The 19288-nt window shown below is 38.6% G+C and overlaps 1 protein-coding gene across 2 annotated transcripts in view; it reads right to left on the bottom strand.

The window, feature by feature from the left end:
* carmil2 (capping protein regulator and myosin 1 linker 2) overlaps positions 1–19288 on the bottom strand; it is a 46816-nt gene that overhangs the window by 13641 nt on the left and 13887 nt on the right. For both annotated transcript variants that reach the window (XM_028033963.1, XM_028033971.1), the window contains exons 14-32: positions 19034–19111; positions 18593–18669; positions 17441–17545; positions 16816–16885; positions 16616–16697; positions 15673–15769; positions 14076–14130; positions 13157–13329; positions 11982–12050; positions 10624–10717; positions 10367–10453; positions 9613–9741; positions 9265–9381; positions 8876–9051; positions 8142–8229; positions 7443–7532; positions 7259–7325; positions 5477–5997; positions 1231–1334 (exon numbers count right to left, since the gene is read on the bottom strand). In XM_028033963.1, coding sequence (XP_027889764.1) covers positions 1231–1334; positions 5477–5997; positions 7259–7325; positions 7443–7532; positions 8142–8229; positions 8876–9051; positions 9265–9381; positions 9613–9741; positions 10367–10453; positions 10624–10717; positions 11982–12050; positions 13157–13329; positions 14076–14130; positions 15673–15769; positions 16616–16697; positions 16816–16885; positions 17441–17545; positions 18593–18669; positions 19034–19111 — 2279 coding nt within the window. The remainder of the gene's footprint in view (positions 1–1230; positions 1335–5476; positions 5998–7258; positions 7326–7442; positions 7533–8141; positions 8230–8875; positions 9052–9264; positions 9382–9612; positions 9742–10366; positions 10454–10623; positions 10718–11981; positions 12051–13156; positions 13330–14075; positions 14131–15672; positions 15770–16615; positions 16698–16815; positions 16886–17440; positions 17546–18592; positions 18670–19033; positions 19112–19288) is intronic.

Here is a 19288-nt window from a genome sequence, read left to right as displayed (position 1 = left end):
GTGGAAAAATACATGTCAAAAATAGGAGACACCCATTAAATGTTCAGGTCTTTAAAAAAAATCATAAATCAATGTCTGTTCTTTTATTTATCTCTGAAGAAGAAAGTGATTAATTACAGGTACACATTAAAACAAATATTGTATTACTCACTAAAAAAAGATTACTACAAAAATGTGTCTCTCTAAACTGAGAAGTTAGGACACCCTGCACTCTAAATATCTCGTCTTTCTCCTTTTTGCTTAAAATAAGCATCTACCAGTCTCTAGATGCTCTAATGCATAATTATGTATGCAGTAATTATGCACTGCATACATAATTACTGCGCAAGTTGTAGTTTTGACCATATCATATTTTTTTTGCATATTTTCTAATTCCAAACTGTATAAACTTGAATACTTACTGGATATAAACATATTAGCGGATGTGTATGTGTTTAATGAGGGAGAGTGGGGCCTGCAGAAATCAACACTCTATATCAAGGTGTGCATAATTATGAGGCAACTCTTTTTCCTCAGGAAAAATGGGCCAAAAAGAGATTTAATTAATTAAATTAAGTTTATCCAACCTAATGTAATAAGTTGTTTTAACTTGACAAGTTTAAATCAGTCTTACTCAAATCATTTAGTTTACTTAAAATAAAGAAGTAACTATTAAAGGATCTATTTTTTGGCTCAGGCGGCCTTCATTTGAGAGTAGTTAGACAGGAAAGTGGGTAATGAAAGAGGGGTAAGACATATGGCAAAGGTCATCAGGCCAGGAATCGAACGTGTGACAGCCACGTCGAGGACTAAGGTCTGCTTATGTGAGTTGAGCACATAAGCAGACCTGCACCACCACAGCAACACGGTCAGTACAGGATCTGTCCCGAGTTAAGTTTGAGTCATGACGTCAGACGTAGGATACAAATGTGGCATTGAATTTAATTGTTTCAAGAAAGTCAAAGTAAAAAGTTCCTTTAAGTTAAAAATTAGTAACTTTTAAGTTAATTCAACACAAAAGAACTAAGTTGTCATCACTAAACCAAAAGAATTAAGTGATATTAATGTATATAAGTCCATAACCCTAGCCCAAATAGACTTTTCACAGTGTGGTAAACTTCTGTCTGGCTTCCATGGGTTTTCTTCTTGTTATGTTACTTGTCTTAAAATTTAACATTTCTTTTGTAACACACTGTTGCTTTAACTGATATAGTAACATTGTGTGTTTTCTACTGTTTTATAATAACTCACAATGCATAGTCAGGAATGATTTTCTTGGTGAAGAACTCTTCTACTCCCTCATCCACTCTGCCCATTGCCTCATTATCTTCCTTCTTTTCCTCGGACACCGGTTCCTGTGAAGAAAAAAATCAAATAAAGAGGGATAAAAATCTGTGTCATCAGTATTAAAGTACCATTCTGAAGATTAAAGCAGTGATTGACCTCCTAGCATTCAGTTCCAGTCACAATGTCTGATGTGATTGCCATTATATAGTTTGTGATAATAAACTGCCTACTTGCATTTCTGAGTGTTTATTTCTAAATATGTCATTGGTACACTTAGCCACACTTATTGTTAAACATGCCCTTAGTGTTTGAATGCATAAGATACAGAGAAATACATTCTTACTGCTTTGTACTTCTATCAGGACTTAGCCTGATCAGTGAGCACAACATTTTTTATTTTTTATTTTAACACAATTAATTTGCTTTTCATGCATTCCCAACTTTGTAGGGCAGTATAATGCAGTAAAGATTTATGGAGCAATTTATTTGAAATACGCCAATTCTCACTTACTAGGCAGTAGCCAAGAGTAACACCTGTGCTTTAACTGTGGGTGTTGTAGAGCTCTGTGATGTCGCCACCACAGGCCACTGAAAACACTCAAGTAAAATAAGAGACTAAAATATATACTAGTGTCTGAATGATCACAAATGCTAATATATGTCATGTTTTCAGGTTCACAAAGATATTATTCTAAGATTTGGGGGTATTTACATTTTTCTTTATTGTCTAATGAAATGACTTTGCTTCTGTTTTGTTTCATGCCTCCTGTCTGACAGCCACCTGTCTCTCTGTGCCTCATGCCAACATGCTTTTTGGTCACACCACTGCAGCTCTTCATTTCATTGTCTCTCACACATATAATCCCATGAATAAATGTGATAACCTTTGAGATATCCATATATAAATTTAAGAATATTTATTCTCTATATTAACAACTCTGAGAAATGCAAGTGATGACTGAGCTTCTCACCCTATCTCTAAGGGAGATCCCAGACACACTACAGAGAAAACTCATTTTGGTAGCTTGTATCCATGACCTCATTCTTTTGGTCATGACCCAAAGCTCATGACCATAGATGAGGGGAGGAACATAGATCGACCGGTAAATCAAGAGCTTCGCTCTTTGACTCAGCTGTCTTCTTTAAATGACAGACCGGTACAGTGACCGGTTCACTGCAGACTCTGTGCCAATTCGCCTGTCATTCTCCCGCTCCATTTTCCCTCATTCCTGAACAAGATCTTGAGATACTGAAACTCCTCCTCTTTGGACAGGACATCCTCCCTGATCTGGAGAAGGCACTCTACCTGTTTCCGGCTCAAGACCATGGCCTCGGATTTGGAGGCACTGATCCTCATCCTGGCCGTTTCACACTCTGCTGCTCTAGTGAGAGCTGTAGATCACGACCTGATGAAGCTAGTAGGACCACATCATCAGCAAAAAGCAGAGACGCAATCCTAAGGCCACCAAAACCAATCCCCTCAACTCTTTGGCTTAGCCTAGAAATTCTATCCATAAAAGTAATGAACAGAATTGGTGACTAAGGGCACCCCATACCTTACCACTGAGGAGCTCTTTAAACACCTCAGTGACCTCATCACCAGAGATAGGAGAACTATATCCAGAGTCCCCAGGCTCCGCTTCCTCAATGGAAGGCATGTTGTTGGGATTGCGGAGGTCTTGGAAGTATTTTTCCCACAACGTCCCAAGTAAAGGTCAGCAGCACACCATCCCCACTATAAACAGGGTTGTGTTCTACTGCTTCCCCCTCCTGAGACGTCTGATGGTGGACCAGAGTTGCCGTAAGTCATGCGGAAGTCCTTCTCCATGGCCTCTCTGAACTCCTCCCATGCGTGAGTTTTTACCTCAGCAACCACTCAAGTCGCATGCTGTTTGGACTGCCAGTACCCATCAGCTGCTTCCCACTCCTGCTTGGTGCCTCTCGCCAGATGCAAATCCAGAGTGAAAGAGTGTCCAACCCCTCTCAAGAAGACTGGTTCCAGAATTAGAGCCATGCATTGAAGTGAGACCGACTATTTCTAGCTTGTACCTCTCAACCTCACACACCAACTCAGGATCTTTCCCCACCAGAGAGGTGGCATTCCACGTCCCAAGAGTCAGAGCTTCTGTAGCCAAGGATCGGATTGCCAAGGATCCTGCCCTCGGCTACAACCCATCCCACACTACACTCGACCTCTTTGGCCCCTCCCATAGGTGGTGGTCATAGCATCTGATCTGATTCCAATAGTAAACTCATCCCTCTCATCAGGTGTTTCCCCCCAGGCTTTAAAAACCAGTTATCAAACCATTGATAAAAAAGAACAATCTGGATAAGTCACTACTGCAGAACTACAGGCCGATCTCCAACCTCCCTCCCAGAAAAATTACTGAAAAAGTTGTTCAACAGGTAAATAGTTTCTTAATAATTGACATCCGCTTTGACATCTTCCAATCAGGTTGCTGTGATTACTACAGTGCTGAGACTGCCCTCAAAGCGTTCAATGACATTCACATAAATACAGACTGTGGAAGCACCACAGTGTTGGTTCTGTTGGACCTTAGTGTAACTTTTGACATTGTTGACTATAACATTGTTAAAGCAACTGTAGAGCTGGGTTGGACTTTCTGGTCCGGTACTCAAGAAAAGGATTTCAGTAGGTAATTTCTCATCGGTGCAGAGAGAAGTCACATTTGGAGTACCCCAAGGTTCAATGGTAGGATACCTCCTATTTAATATCAACATGCTCTCGCTAGCTCAGGCTATAACAAGTAATACAATTAACTTCCATAACTTTGCAGATGATATGCAGCTCTACATTACAATGTCATCAGGACAGGAGATCCATCCAGGCATTGAACAAATACTTAGAACAAATCAGTGCTTGTATGTGTGATAACTTTTTCCAGCTGAACAGAAACCAAACTGAAGTTATCTTTGAACCAAAAGCAGAATGATCTAGAATCAGCATACAGCTTTTGCTATTACAGATACAAACTGGCAATCAGGCCCGAAATCTGGGTGTAGCAATGGTCTCTGACCTGAACCTTCAGAGACACATAAATTAGAAAGTCTGCCTTGGATCATATGAAAAATATTTCGAGGTTTAAAGGAGTAATGTTCCATCAAGATCTATTCTAGAGAAACGTATCTTTTGTCACATTGATAACAGTGTCTTCACAGGTCTGCCTAAAAAGCCGATCAGACAGTTGCAGCTGATCCAGAACACTGATCACATTCTCACTTAGACCAGGCAGTTCTGAAGTCCTTCTACTGGCACTGTGTAGGTGCCAACAGAAAATAGACTTAAAAAAAATTTGTTAGTTTATAAATCACTAAAGGTTCAGCACCAGTGCATTGCAATAGAATTGTTGTTTCTAAATGAATATGAACTTATTTTCTTTGCGTTATTTGAGGTCTGAAAGCACTACTTTTTTTTTGTTTGTTATTTTGACCATTTTTCATTTTACTCAAACAAGAACCAACCGTCTCAGAGACAGTTTTTACCCGATAGCAATAACAAAACTAAATGCAATCAAAAACAACCATTAATCATCATGAACGATGTATGTGAGAATGTGGCTATTCTTATTTACTAGTTTGCTTTTTCCAGTTATTTGTTATTTCTTACATTGTGTGTGAATTGTGAGACAGTTATTTTTTTTGTTTTTAAGAATATGCACTGACTGATGGCCCTTTTTAAATTTCGTTGTTCTTGTGACAATGACAATAAAGATTTATCTTTAAATCAAATACCTATAAAAAGTAAAATCAGAGACACCAATAATTTTAAGTGGTCTCTTAATTTTTCCAGAGCTGTATATGGGTGTACAGACATGACTTGTTGGGCAGTGCAGACACACAGACTTCCAGTAATATGAAAACATGAATAATTGAAATAAAAATGCTTTTTCAAGAGAGAAATTGAGCAAGAGTGGTTGAGCCTCCAGCTTTGAGAACAGTTGGAACGTATGAGAATCTTAGTACAGGCAAACACCTACACACACGATCACACATACAGTAGGTAGATAGATAGATAGATAGATAGATAGATAGATAGATAGATAGATAGATAGATAGATAGATAGATAGATAGATAGATAGATAGATAGATAGATAGATAGATAGATAGATAGATAGATAGATAGATAGAATCATGCTGCTGTATGTGCTAATTTGCGTGTTTTTGATGTGTGGATGCCTGTGATCTCACCTGAGGCCTGGAGGAGGGGGGTTGCGTGTGTGTGCGCCGTGGCCGTGGTCGGGCGGCAGTGTAGTGCCTTAGAGTCTGTCCCTGACTTGGTAGAGGCTCCATGGGAGAAACAGAGAATCCAGAGCCAGGGTGGGGGCCTGTGCTGGGGCTGCAGCCAGGGAAGCGAGCCTGTCGTCCGTTTAGGCCTCCACCACCAGCTGCCTCCTGTTTTGGAGCTTTATAAGGGATGGAGTAGATAGGGGGGCGGCTGGAAGGAGGGCTGAGCGATGCTCTACTATCTCCTGATACTGCTTCTGCAGCATCCACTGATGCCACCTCCCCCTCCATCAACCTCCTCCTTCTCTGTTGTTGGGGGGAGGGGGACAAGGAAGTAGAAGGGGAAAGGGAGGGACTTGAGGTTGAGAGTGGCAACTGTGGGAGCGCACACCTTCCTCCTCCATCATCCTCTCTGGCAGCTCCTCCCCTCTCTCTCTCCGTTCTTCTCTCCCTGGTGTGTTGATCACAGTCTGCATCCAAGAGACCTGAAAATAAAGCAACATCACTGAGGAGAGGCACACAGAGAAATGGATGTAGGAAAAAAGGAAAGAAGGAAAGACTGGCACCTTAGCATTAGCCTAAGCCTAAGCATTTGATATCCTACATATATATTTCAACCTGAAAAAGCTGCATACAGAGGGAATGTGGAGAACAGTGCAGCAAGAAAAACAGAAAAAGGTGGAGGAGGGGTTAGCATGGATATAAAGGGGGTGGGAGGATGAGTGTGGGGAGCTGAGAACAGAAAGGGAGTAAACAGAGCAGCAGATGGATGTTGTGGTAATACTGTACTAAAGAGAGCAACACAGTTTTAGCATAGAGCCAAGAGATAACATAGTAAAGGATTGATGCTATCAATCCTTTACTTTCACTGTGTGAAAAACAAAATGTCTAAATTGAATAACACTTAATTAAATATCTAAATCAGTCAAACCAGGAGATTATTAATAAAATCCATATAAAAATGAGTATTACTTTAACTTTTACAGTAATGAGGCTTTCACAAAACAGAAGTGGGAACTGAGAGCTGTGTCCAAAATCTGCCCGTGTTTCCTTCACTTCCCTTCAACACTCCCTCCTCCATTTTCTGGTCTCTCTTTTCTCTCCACAGCTGAAAGTCAGTGGTGTGAAAGTAAGTAAGCAAGCCATGCTCCAATTAGTCAGACAAAGCTGAGTGTAAGCCAGAGATTGGCTACACATGGCACAAAATACATGAAGAAAACAGCTGGGGACCACAAACTGTCCTGGTAACACACACTATCATGATGAATTTGGTAGGACAACAGTTTGAACTGGTTAGTCGACTTAAAATTTAATTAATGAATAAAACATCTCATCATATTACACTTGCATAGAGGATTCACCAAGGTACTCATGGGATTTAGTCATACTAAGGCCTGCTGCTCATCCCACTGATGCATTTTCCTTGCAAGTGTGGAGTATTTAAATTGTGGCCCATATAGGACTGACACATGAAAACACCGATGGTGATGTTCTGAGGTAGAGTTCAGAACATCATCATTTTGTTTTTGGTTTTGGCAGCTCTAGTGGAGTTTATTTAGCAGTTGTCAGACAGGAAAGTGGGTAATGAAAGAGGGGAAGACATGCGGCAAAAGTCATCAGGCTGCAAATGTGGAACATTTCAAAGTGACCAATTATTATCTGGGAATGCAACAACTCTGCATCTCAGTGAGCTGTTAGTTCTCACTCTTCCCATGTCAGATGTTGCTAATAGTTGTTTTGTCTTACTTTTGATTGAAGCAGCAGGCCTTAGGCTCTTAGAAAGCAAACTGCTTCTCCAGAATGCTGGACTGTACTGTAGATGTAGAGGAAAATAACATGGAACAAAGTTAAAACTTCACCTCATAAATATGTGTTTATGTTTTCTAAACAGCACAATAAATATGAGGAAGAATTAGCGTGTGTCTCTCACATCATCAGTTGGAAAATCACTGTCAGTCAGCCGAAGCTCTGGGACATTGATTCTTTGTGCACTGGAAGGATTTTCACTTATTATGGAGTCCTAAACATTAAGTGAGAGAAATGTCAATGTTTACAACTGAATATTTACACACAGCAAGAATTTTCAGTCCAGATCAACACAATGCTGAATATATAATCGTGTTCATCATCCAATAAACTGATGGAGGTAAATAACTGCTAACGGTTTTGTGCCTCTGCATATTCTCAGTCACTCGAGTCATGTCTACTGCAACAGAACTAAATGTAAAACAAACAGACTTCTACTCAGGTTTTCCTGATGACGTTTTGATAGCTGTTACTTGCTACGGTTTTAGAAATGCAGAATACAGGGTAATGCCCACGTTTTCCTGATTATTTGGGGATTTTTGTTGCACAGGATCTGAAAGTTTAAGAACTGCAACAATTTCAGTATTGTATGCAAAACAATTCTCATGTTTAACAAAATGAGAATGTTTAGTTGCTTGTTAAGAATGCTTTGTTTTGACCAGTAATAGCTTATCAGCTGAAAGATCCATATTTGCACATTTGTAGTTTTATTCTCAGTGGAGAGTTAATGGTTGTTTCTCAGGGGTTAAATTGTGTCCGCTGTACTAAATTAGACAATCTTAGTTTCAAACACAATGTTTAGTGCAAAACCAGTCAGAGTTACCATCTTGTCCTGTGCTTCAGTCAGATCTTGTAGAATTTGTTCTACAATGTTTTCCACCAGAGTCACACCCAATGTTTGTCTCAATTCACTGGAAAGATACAAAACAGAGAAGTTCTTCACTATCACCTGCTAAGAGCACCACTGTACAAAGGTAATAGCTTCTCTTTTGGTTTATGACAGCAGTCTTTCTGATATGTACAGCAAAAATGAAAGCAATGTAAACAAATAAGTAATGTGCACAGCTCAGCCAGTTCAGCCATCTTACTACTTTGTTTTCCTAATGCTCAGTGTAACAAACCCTGTTAACAGAGAATGCGTGGCTCCCAAAAAAGGAGGCGATGGTTGTTGTTCAACAGAACAGTGAAGTTTGAAGGCCTGAACTGAATCAGTTTAAGAACTAGAGTTCTTTCGATGGAAAAGTTCTGGTAGTGGCAGGTTTAGAAGCTGTAGCTGGTTAGGTTCACTGTGACTTCAACAGTATAAAGTATGTGCAAATGTTTACAAAGTATAGATAACTTAGAATGAAATAACTGACTATATGCTAGACAAGACAAGACCAGACAAGATAAGATAATCCTTTATTTGCCCCACAAGTGGGAAATTAAAGCTAGTGAACTATTATGAAAATGACAAAAAAAATAAAAATAAAAAATACACATTTAAGTATTTAAACATGAGCTTACATGAGCTTAGTTCAAAAACAAAGTGCCCTTGTTTCATGAAACGGTTTTTACCTCAATCTGGTGCTGATGATTTGCCCTGCGGTTTCCACCAGGGTGCTTCTTAGGAATATTTCCGCCTGCTTGCTTCTTTTAGACACACACTCTTCTAGACTCTTGCAGACACTGGAGCGCTGCACCACCCTTGGACACACTGTTTCTGCATATCCCATCAGATCTTGACCCAGCTCCTAAAGCAATCAAGACCATAAGTTTAGATCAAGAGTCCAGAGTATGACAGGAAGCACAAAGACCTCTCTCACAATTAAACCTATAATGTATCTTTGATGAGGCACTGTGCTAAAAAACATGTTCTAAGTCCAGCACTTTAATAAACTAAATTTTACTAAACTAGTCAATACATATCAAATCTGTGACTATCAGATAATTTAATATATGTGTACCTGAAAGTCTCTTTTGATTTCCTGAGTCAGTACTGAGGCAGCATCAGACAAGATATCCATCACCCAGTCTCCATCAGATGAACACTTCCTGCTCTCATCACACAGAGATGGAAGCAGCTGCATGTAAAAAACCCCGAAAGACAAGAAAGCAAAAGTGAGAATGACTAACTGACAGAAGGTTGAAACTTGATTATTCTCCATACAGAATATTTTAAAACTGTTTGCACTGGCCTAATTTTTTGTAAGTTATGATAAAATATCAGCTTATAATACACAGAGACTGTGTGAAATTACTTGATACAGTGACATAATTCTTTATTTTTCAAAAAAAGAAACTGAAACGTTTACCTTCAGAGATTCTCTGGCGTTTTGGAGCACTTCATGGGCAGCCATGATATCAGTCTGGACCGCCTGGGTATTACAGTGGCTTACACGCTGCAGGGTGTCTTCCAGCTGTCGACACATACCTTGGATCATCTGAATTTAAGGACAAAAGGGAATAATGGAGAAAAACATACAGATGAAAACTGGGGAGCCTGGCCTGAGCTGAGCTGACCTGACAGAACTGCATCAAAGTCAAATCATTTTAAAATAATTATTCCAAATGTGTCTTGCTTTTTCCTGACTGTTTCCAGTGAAGACTGACTTTAAGCTAAAGAAGTCTGATGAAAAAAGAATCGCTCACACTGTCACGCCTTGCTGCCGCAGCCCCCCACAGAGTTATATGGCAATTCTGCTGCTGGTCTATAAAGCAACTTGCTTTTCAAGTGAGAACCCCTCAGATCTTCATAGATTTGTTTACTCAGTATTATCAGTTTTTATTTGTCCATTTAATCAGCCTCTGTTCAGTAACATTCATGCTGTGCTGAAAATGAGAAGTAGAACATTCCTAATCTCTTTATTTTTGCCTCCTCCTGAGAAAGAGAAGGTAATAAAGCATTTTTGATTAGAATCCAAGACACCATGTGCACATACATTTTTGTTGTTGAGAAAAATGTTTTAGTTCTAAAAACCGTCAGTGTGTGTGGGTAGAACCTAATACAGTGTCCTAGTTATATAGTAAATTCAGCTGTAAGCGCAGCCATGGTTATCTGTTTCATACCTTCTCAGATTGTTGACTCCTGAACACCTGCTGTCGCTCCAAACTGCCAGGATGTCTCATGTTGTTTCTGGACAGACACTGCTGAATCTGGACACACAAAACGGATTAACATGAAAACCACAACTTTATCCCTCATTTCCAGAATAAATCCTACAACACTGAAAAACAGAGCCAGTTCATTTCATATATTCCATCCTTATTCAATTATATATTTTTATGCACACTCACATGCAAACACACTTAAATGAATAAACAACCTTGTTCAGGGCTTCTTTTGTTTGCTCTGGGTTGCTGCGGTAACTCTGTGTGATATCAGCCAAGGGGGGAGACATCTTCTGTAGAGTAAAGTTCCTACAAAACACAGAAAACCTCCATCAACATGCATTTACGACTGAATACGAAAAGTTGTTTATTACACATGCCTGTACAGAAACCTAGTCTACTCAGAAATGTGAGGTAAAGGTTTACAAACACATTCCTAAAAAGTAATTTTTCCCACTTAGAGATTACGGAAATTATTAACCCTGTTAAGTCTTGATGCCAAAAGTTTCCCTGTGGGTTATTTTTAGGTTTAATGAAGATTTGCCATGCAATTCAGCATCTAAAACAAGGGTGTCAAACTCATCTTCACTCAAATACTAAATTATCAATTACTGATATGTAAATTTTGGAACGTTCCAAACTTTATGCATAATTGATCTCCTCTATCTTTTTCGTCTGATCCCATTATCCGAAAAAGAAAGAGACACTAATTAGATGCCAGCATAAATACACTAATCAGGTGCAAAATGTATTCTTTTCTCATGTCACATTTTATTTACTGCACAATCTGAATAGGATCTCAGGCTGAGGGGCGCAGAGAGACTGATTAAAAATTTCTGTTTTGTGTTTGTACACCCAAAATAAAAAAGACAAAAATTATCTCAGAATTTGTTTTTTATGAATGTTCCACCTTCATACTTTATATTGCTAATGGCAAATGCCACCCCCAATTGACGAGCTTGTATTTCTTGAAGTCTGTAAATGTGTGTTGGTCTGGGATGGACAGTAGAACCAGAGGTGAACACTGAAAATGACTGAAATCCACTTTTGCTTTTGCCTGCTCCTGCTAGCAGTTAGCTGCAAAGGTTATCTCTGTTTCATCAACATCTAAGATAGTTAACTACTGTAGAAAATAACATTTTATTCAGTTTATCACCAATATATTAGATACTGAGCAATCATAACTTGCACACTTCCAAACAATTCAGACAAAGCCAGTCATGAAACATCCCCTTCTCTTGCACTAATCAGGTCTCTTATTGTGTGTGTGTTTGCGTGTGTGTGTGTGGCCTTGTATTTGATACATTGTATTCTAACACACTCTACATTGTGGGGCCCCTGCTCCTTGTGGGGACCAAAGCCAAAGTACTGTTTATGAGTTAGGTGTTAGGTTTAGGACTATGGTGTGAACTGAGTTTAAGTTAGGTTTTTGGTTAGGCATGTACTGGCAATGGTTAGGTTTGGAGTATGGGTGAGGGTTAGGCTACAGAAATGATTGAAAGATGAATGGAAGTTAATGCAAAGTCTTTGTGAAGATAGAAAGACATAGTAAGTGTGTGTATAAGAGCAATACCTTTCCAAGGCATCTGCCACATCCTGGAAACCTCTGGCAGTGACGTTGTTTCTGTCCCATGTTAGAGACCTAGAAGGACAAAGACAGAGCTGCTGCAACCTTCTTAAGACTCCAGAAAGAAAAAGCAGTTGTCTATATGGCTCTTGTCACAATCCAGAGGAAGGACTCACACACTATTTTTATTGTCTTTATTCGTTGAATTATATAAATTTGAGTTTGTTTTTGTTGTCACTGTTAGGAGAACAACTGAAGAAACAGTTTGGCTCTTCTCAGTAGCAACCTGATGAATTAAATAATTCCAAGGAAGAACTGATCACTTTACAAACATGTTAGGTCATGTTTGCAGTTGAGAACTGGTTCTCCTGGTTAAATTGAAGGTTAAATAAATAAACATTTTTTTAACTTGTTGACTTCATGTTGTAGATGTTCTTTAGAATGGGTCATTTTCTGTTATATTAAAATAAAACTAAGGGTTACCTTATTTAAACACAATTTGACCACAATTCTTTCAGTGCCCCACTTCAAGTCCATAATATTACAAAATGAAACAAATCTGACAATTTACAAATTTCTTGGCTCCCAATATCTTGGCTAACAGTCCCTCTCTCATGCTGCTGCATATCTTGGCTCTCATTGTCATAGGAAGATATGTTGCCTTAGGTAACAATGCTCCACCACCTTTCAAACACCAGCCAGGTCAGGCCGCAACAAATCAATGAATGAATGTATGACCATGACAACTTTGGATGCCATAAAAACACAATGTACAGTAGTTATACATGTATACTATATGGGGCTACTGTTTTGAACATGGTATAAATGCCATCCTAATATTGCAGCATAGATACAATATCAACATTATTTCAAATCATATGCAGCACAGGGACAGAATGCTGAATGCATGGCACGGCTCTACTCAGAGGAGTTCAACCGACTTTCTGATTAATTCAGCCAATAACTGTTTGACCAAGAAGACATTTAGAGAGCATTTAAGTTTTGTCTCCTGACTGTCAGTTGATCCTTAAAGACAGAAAAAAATGAATAAAAGCTTTAACATCGTGGTCACATTTCTCATGTTTGGACCCATGTCACATGCATTATGTGACACACTGACGTACTCAGCGAGACGGGAAACAGCACGACATCAGATCAAGTGTTTCTGCTTCTTTCTGTACCTCAGCATGGTGTTGGTCATCAGGGCTTTTGCCAGCATTTTGGCTCCAGTGTCTCCAATATTATTCCCACTGATGTCCAGCTCAGATAGAGTAGCATGACCCCCTAGAGCGCTGAGCAGAATGTGCATCCCTGTTTTCAGCTTCGAGTCTGACACTGAGAGAGACTGCAGGGGCTGCAGACATTCACACAGCATTGGTAAGAAGAAATAAAAATGGAATTAAAAATCATCTAGAACCCTTTACATTGCATTACATTAGTGGAGGCCTCAGAAAAGCCTCCACTAAGTAGTACATCTATATTAACAATAATCTTAAATACTACAGTCTGGTGAGGGTCTATGGAGGCTTTCACATAGAAGTTCTGGGCACTGCATTTGTGGATGTGTTGCTCGATGGCAGAGCAGAGCTTTGCGGTGCACAGAGTGCTTCTAATCAGAGACAACCTGATGCATGTCTACAAAAACCGATACGCACATGAAGCAAGCAATGTTTCAGTATCTGGAGTTTTGACACAAGATCAAAGACATATAGATCAACACTGTCTGGCAATTTAGGACTCAAAAGTGAGATTAAAAAGCGACAGAACTTAGATTTTTATATTTTATACTTGAAACAATTGTCCTTTCTTATTATGAGGTCACTCTGGTAACAGAGTGACTGACACATCTTTTTTCAACAACTGATATCCTGTAAAGCATTTGTGTGACTTTTCCTGCCCTGCAATAAGCTCAGTGCATGCTGCTTCCTATGTGAAAGCTGCCTTCCACACCTTTGGCACCGTGGACCTGAATATGGTTCTAAATATGAATTATGATTCAAGAAGGCAATTCAATTTAAAATTTTCTAAAATTGTGCTAAAATGAGGGAATAATGTTAATAATTTACATATAAATGAGAGGAAAATAACAATATTACTCACACACTCTTCATCCTGAATGAGCTGCGCTATACGATGAAGAAGGTCGGTGAGAGCTCTGCTCCAAATTAAGAAGAAAGCATGCAAACACATAGCAACATATCAGTAACATTTGACAATAATTTACTAGTATGTTTGTAAAATATAAAATCTATTCCCAGGGCCCAAATCTAATTGAGCTTCGATACTTGCTGCAGGTCTGATCTTTTAAGCTGCACCCCCAGCAACCATCATATAACATGTCCAGTTTATCTCCATGTACTTGGCTTGGTAAACTGTAATCAGTGACCAGGTCAGTGGATTTAACTAGATATAAATTGCATTCTTGCGGTGTAGGTGAGGGAGCTGCCCAGAGTGCAGCTCAAATAGAAATATATTTTCTGTAATTTAAAACAAAGCACATCTGTGAAGCAGGAGCAATAGTTTTGTTAACTGGAGAACCACTGAAATTTACTACAAACCAATTATCAACAAGTCCTATTAAAACAGAGCGTAAACATAAATGTGTTTGTATGTGTTGAGTCTGATATACTGTCAGAAACATGTAGGGACACTATGAGTATCTTAGTTAATATGTGTCCTGATATTACTGCTTTTTTTCTTTTAACCTTGTTAGCCAGTGTCAGAGCAGCATTTTAAAACTGAACTGCAAAATCTCAAGTAGAGACAAAGTATGTATTACTGCTGGCAGGAGGAGGAGGAATGGAGAGCATGCACTATCCAGAACATCATTGGTTTGTTGTGATAAGTACACTTAGTATAATTTTACTGCAAATCTAGATTTTCAATCATATAATCAGCATTGTTTTTGTTAACTTTAACAAAGTTCCTGGATGTCTGTGACCCGGGTTTTTATCTCCGCCTCCATCAAGTGCTGAGGGATGGGGCTGTGGTCCCCACAGTCACTACTGAAACCTACCATGGAGCAACAAGCATACTGTTTGTATGTAACAGAAGCATACTTATGTGACGCTTTTCTCACAGACTTGGAAATTTACTCACCCAAACTATTAGCTGATTTCAAAAGTTCTTATTGCAAGTATAATAAACACAAATAAATTTATTCTGAAGTGTTGGTGGGGTCTAAGGTATGTGACGATGTGGGGAAATGTTGAGTGTTTTGCAAACTCATTAAAGATAAAACAGTTTTTAAAAATTATGTTTACATAAATATTTTCTTATTTCAGCAAGTTTGCAAAACTGAAAAAAAGATTTCCAACATTGTCATAATGAGGTATTTGTGTGAAGAATTGAGGAAAAAATATTAATTTAGCACAGTACAATAAGGCTGTATCATAGCTACATTTGAAAAAAAGTGAAGTGTGAATAATTTCCAGATGCATTGAATGCTTGACCTTCACTCATAGGTCAGCATACTCTGACATAAAGGGGCTGTACCCAACAGCAACCAGCAGGTCACACATGTCTTAGTGTCTGATCCAACTAACCCCTTAATCAGTCAGAGCTGTTTGGCAACATGGGGATGATGCATACATCATTGTGTAGATGATTTGTTTATCTCAGTTGCTCACACTAAATTAGCAAGCAGCAGATCTAACAGCTGTAGAGTAAAATAATCTGTGTGTCTTCTTCACCAGACCTGGACTTCATGGCAAAGTTCCTTCCAAGAGCAAGGTGATGAAGAGACTGGCATCGACCCACAGACAGAACCAGAGTCACCATATCATTCTCAAAACCTGTAATTACACAGCAGTTGATGAAACACAGGAGACACAGTCCCAAAGCTGATAACTAACCAGATGGACCCCCCCTTCTCCCCAAATGAGCTTCTAAATCATTTCAGATACTTTTACTGTCCCTTAAAGGAGAAATTTGTTTTTAGGTTGTAAAAACACACAGTTGTGAAGTTATTAATGGCAATAGTTTCCTTACCTGTGATAGAAAGGTGTCACGTCACCATTAGCTTTCTTAATATTAAAGAGTACAACCATCATTTAGTCAACCCTCTTTTCTTGACATGGTTCTCCTAGACTTTTCTTCCTGTTACAAGGAAGCTGTTCCTCCCCACTGCCACCCTGTGCTTTCAAATAATAGGGGATTGTAGTGAAGTGAACCAAAGATGCAATCTGCTGGTTTCACATATAGAGAGTTTTGTACTAATTGGTAATTGATGATCAACTGAATCTCACTGTATTGTTCTATAACTGGCTGCAGTTGAACTGTTTGTAACTGACTGTGAACTTCAGCCTAAATATACTAATTGAAATGTATTGGAATTATTTCTATTTAATTAGATATATTTGATTATAAATTGGATCAGTGTATAATGCAACTTGCTAATGTATAACATTTTTTGTTTAATCAGCTTTATTTAAGTAAAGTGAAGTGCGTTAAATTGAAAATAATAATAACTGTGGCTGATCACTGGAGTGCAATATTGTTATTTTTTTATCAGAAAGTATAAAGAAATTGTTACACTGTAAATTCAATAATTTCACAGCCCCCTATAGCTCGCCGTACGCTTCACCCCACTTTGTCCAATACAGAGCTGTGTGTGGTGCACACAGTGTGGTTTTGCATACTGTTGTCAGAAATATCCAAACTTCTGATCGCTGTAGCCTCAGAGATGTGCTCCTGTATCACCTGGGCCCCTGCTGAACACAGCTACACACACACACACAGTTACAAATATAAAAAACTCATTATGTTTATTACTGCTGCTTAAGATCATAACTTAAAAACCATGAAATTTACATGAGAGCTTGTTAGTGTGGTGTCTCACCTCACAGCTGCTGAGATCTAACTCCAAACCAAAGAGATGAGTGTTGGTGGCAAGACCTTGCAGCAATAACCTGTTTGCAAAACAAGAAAATGATCCATATGTTAGTTAATTGTGCAGAATAACTGCTTCAGACAAACCTCCAGTTACAAGTAAAAATGCCTCAATAACTGACCCACTATCATCAGAAGGAATTTACAGATTTGGAATATAACTTGATGTCATGCCATTTTATTACACACAAGTTCAACTGCATTGATTTGTGTTCATTTCTTTATTGGGTCTTCTTCCTCATGCCCAACATTAAAAACACCCCTGCCAGTATCTATCATTCATTCATTCATTCATTCATTCATTCATTCATTCATTCATTCATTCATTCATCCATCCATCCATCCATCCTTTAATCCATCCATCCATCCGCTCTCCTCCCACTGCATGTGGGAGGAGAGCATGTGCACCTTCAGTTCACGTTTTGTTGTTGCTTTTTAAAAAAAAAAAAGTTAATTATTGGTTTTGTGACTTCAGAATTCTGTGTTCTGATGTTTATGAATTATTTGTCAAATTAAATAGGTTCCAATATAGAGTGTAGTGGTGTAATAAAGTGTAGGTTTAACAGTAAACAGACCTGAGAGCTTGTGGAGGTAGTTTGGTTGCAGACAGGCCAACGTATCTGAGCTCACAGCTCTGACTGAAGAACTCCTGGACACTCCTGGTCACCTCCCGCACTTTCCTTCACACATGTAGAAAGTTGATCACCTCAGAACACTTATTCTGACAATGGACTGAGGCACAAAATGCATGTTTAATGTCCATATATTATACTTCACTACATTTATTTTTGTCTTATGGTTATTTTGGTTATTTCATCATCAGTTCGGAAAAGCTGTACTGTTCATATTGATGTCATGGGTGAATAGGAAATATCCTAAGATTCTCACTACAGTAAAAAACGCAGTGATTTTTTTGTCATCCATCCATTAGTCCCAGCTAGGCATGATGGGTTGTAGGAGATGGCAACAACACACTGGACACTGTTATTGTCCTCCCATTTAAAATAATTTTGACCTATCTGTGTGCAAACTGAGACTGCCCTCTGTTGGATTTGTGAAGTATTGCATATTTACACCGTTTGTGACGTTTACAGTAAATATACCTTGATTAAATTCATAGATACATACAATTTGGGAAAATATACAAGCTTTTAAATAATATTGTATCTATCTAAGGCTCTTACCCATGGTCCTCAGGGCCCAATGTCCCTCGTGTTTTAGATGCGTTTCTGTTCCAGCACACCTGATTTAAATTACATTATTACCCCATCATGTGCTGCCCCTGTTGATTTAAGTCAGATGTGTGTTGGGAGGAAAAGCCTTAAAACTTGAAGCACAGTAGGTCCTGAGGACCAGGACTGAAAACCTCTGGTTTAAGGTTGTCACATGTTGGGTTCCTTTTTCATTTATTAATCATGAATCTGATAAATCTATGGCAAATGACTTTGCACTTGAGATAAAATTTGCAATAATTTTTAACCTTGTAAATACAAGATCATTTTTACATTAAACCCATCAAAACTACATGGCATTTACTGCTTTTAAATAAAAATAGTACCATCAGGGTACCATCATGATTTAATTGTCTACAGTAAAATGATCAAAATGTCTCTTTGTAAGCCTACAATATTTATTAGTGGATCAGTCAGCATCCGGTCTCAGATGTGTTGGAAAGGGTCTGAAACGGACACGGTACCTAACTGCAGTTCCTGGAGAGTGGAACTGACCTGTGGCTGAAGGGGTTTCTGGCCAGGTTCAGGTGAGTCAACTTGTAACAACATCCAGCAGACAGTGAAACAAATAGCTGCACAACACATTGGAATGAACAGTTGTTACTGAAAGAAGAGGATGCGGAATTATTTCAGGACAAAATAAAAAATTTAAAAATATGAGCAACGTTTGATCAAGTGCTGGATGTCAATTTACATTTACATCTTAACATGGTTTTGTAGTGACCTGTAAACACCAATACATTATAAGAGAAAACTTGACAATTTGTCTGATTATTGGAATATTGTTTACTGACGTCCATGAGCACAAGAGCATAAAACAGGATTGCAGCATTTGTCTTAAAACCAAAGATTTTGGGATTTTCTGTTCAGGACATTCAAGCTGATTGCACAAAATATCTGACTGTCTTCTAAAGCAAGGAAAAGATTTCCCCTCACTGTGTCCAGAGGGCAGTTGGTGTCACTGAGGTCCAAATGTGACAGGGAGTTTGTACCAGACAAGAACTTGAAGAGAAACTGCAAAAAACACAATCAAACTATTAAGTATGTATTTACTTACCTGCAGTTGCAAAATATTTACATACATTGTGAGAAAGAACCATCAAAATTTTCTCTCAAAAAACAATTTCTTTTCTCTTGGGTTACATGCCCGAAAAATAAGAGAGAACACTTTTTAGCGCTATTGTTTAAAAT

The sequence above is a fragment of the Xiphophorus couchianus genome, chromosome 2 (assembly GCF_001444195.1).
Source record: "Xiphophorus couchianus chromosome 2, X_couchianus-1.0, whole genome shotgun sequence".
Classification (NCBI taxonomy): domain Eukaryota; kingdom Metazoa; phylum Chordata; class Actinopteri; order Cyprinodontiformes; family Poeciliidae; genus Xiphophorus; species Xiphophorus couchianus.
Note: the sequence above shows the minus strand (reverse complement) of the source record. Positions and strands in the feature narration are given on the sequence as shown.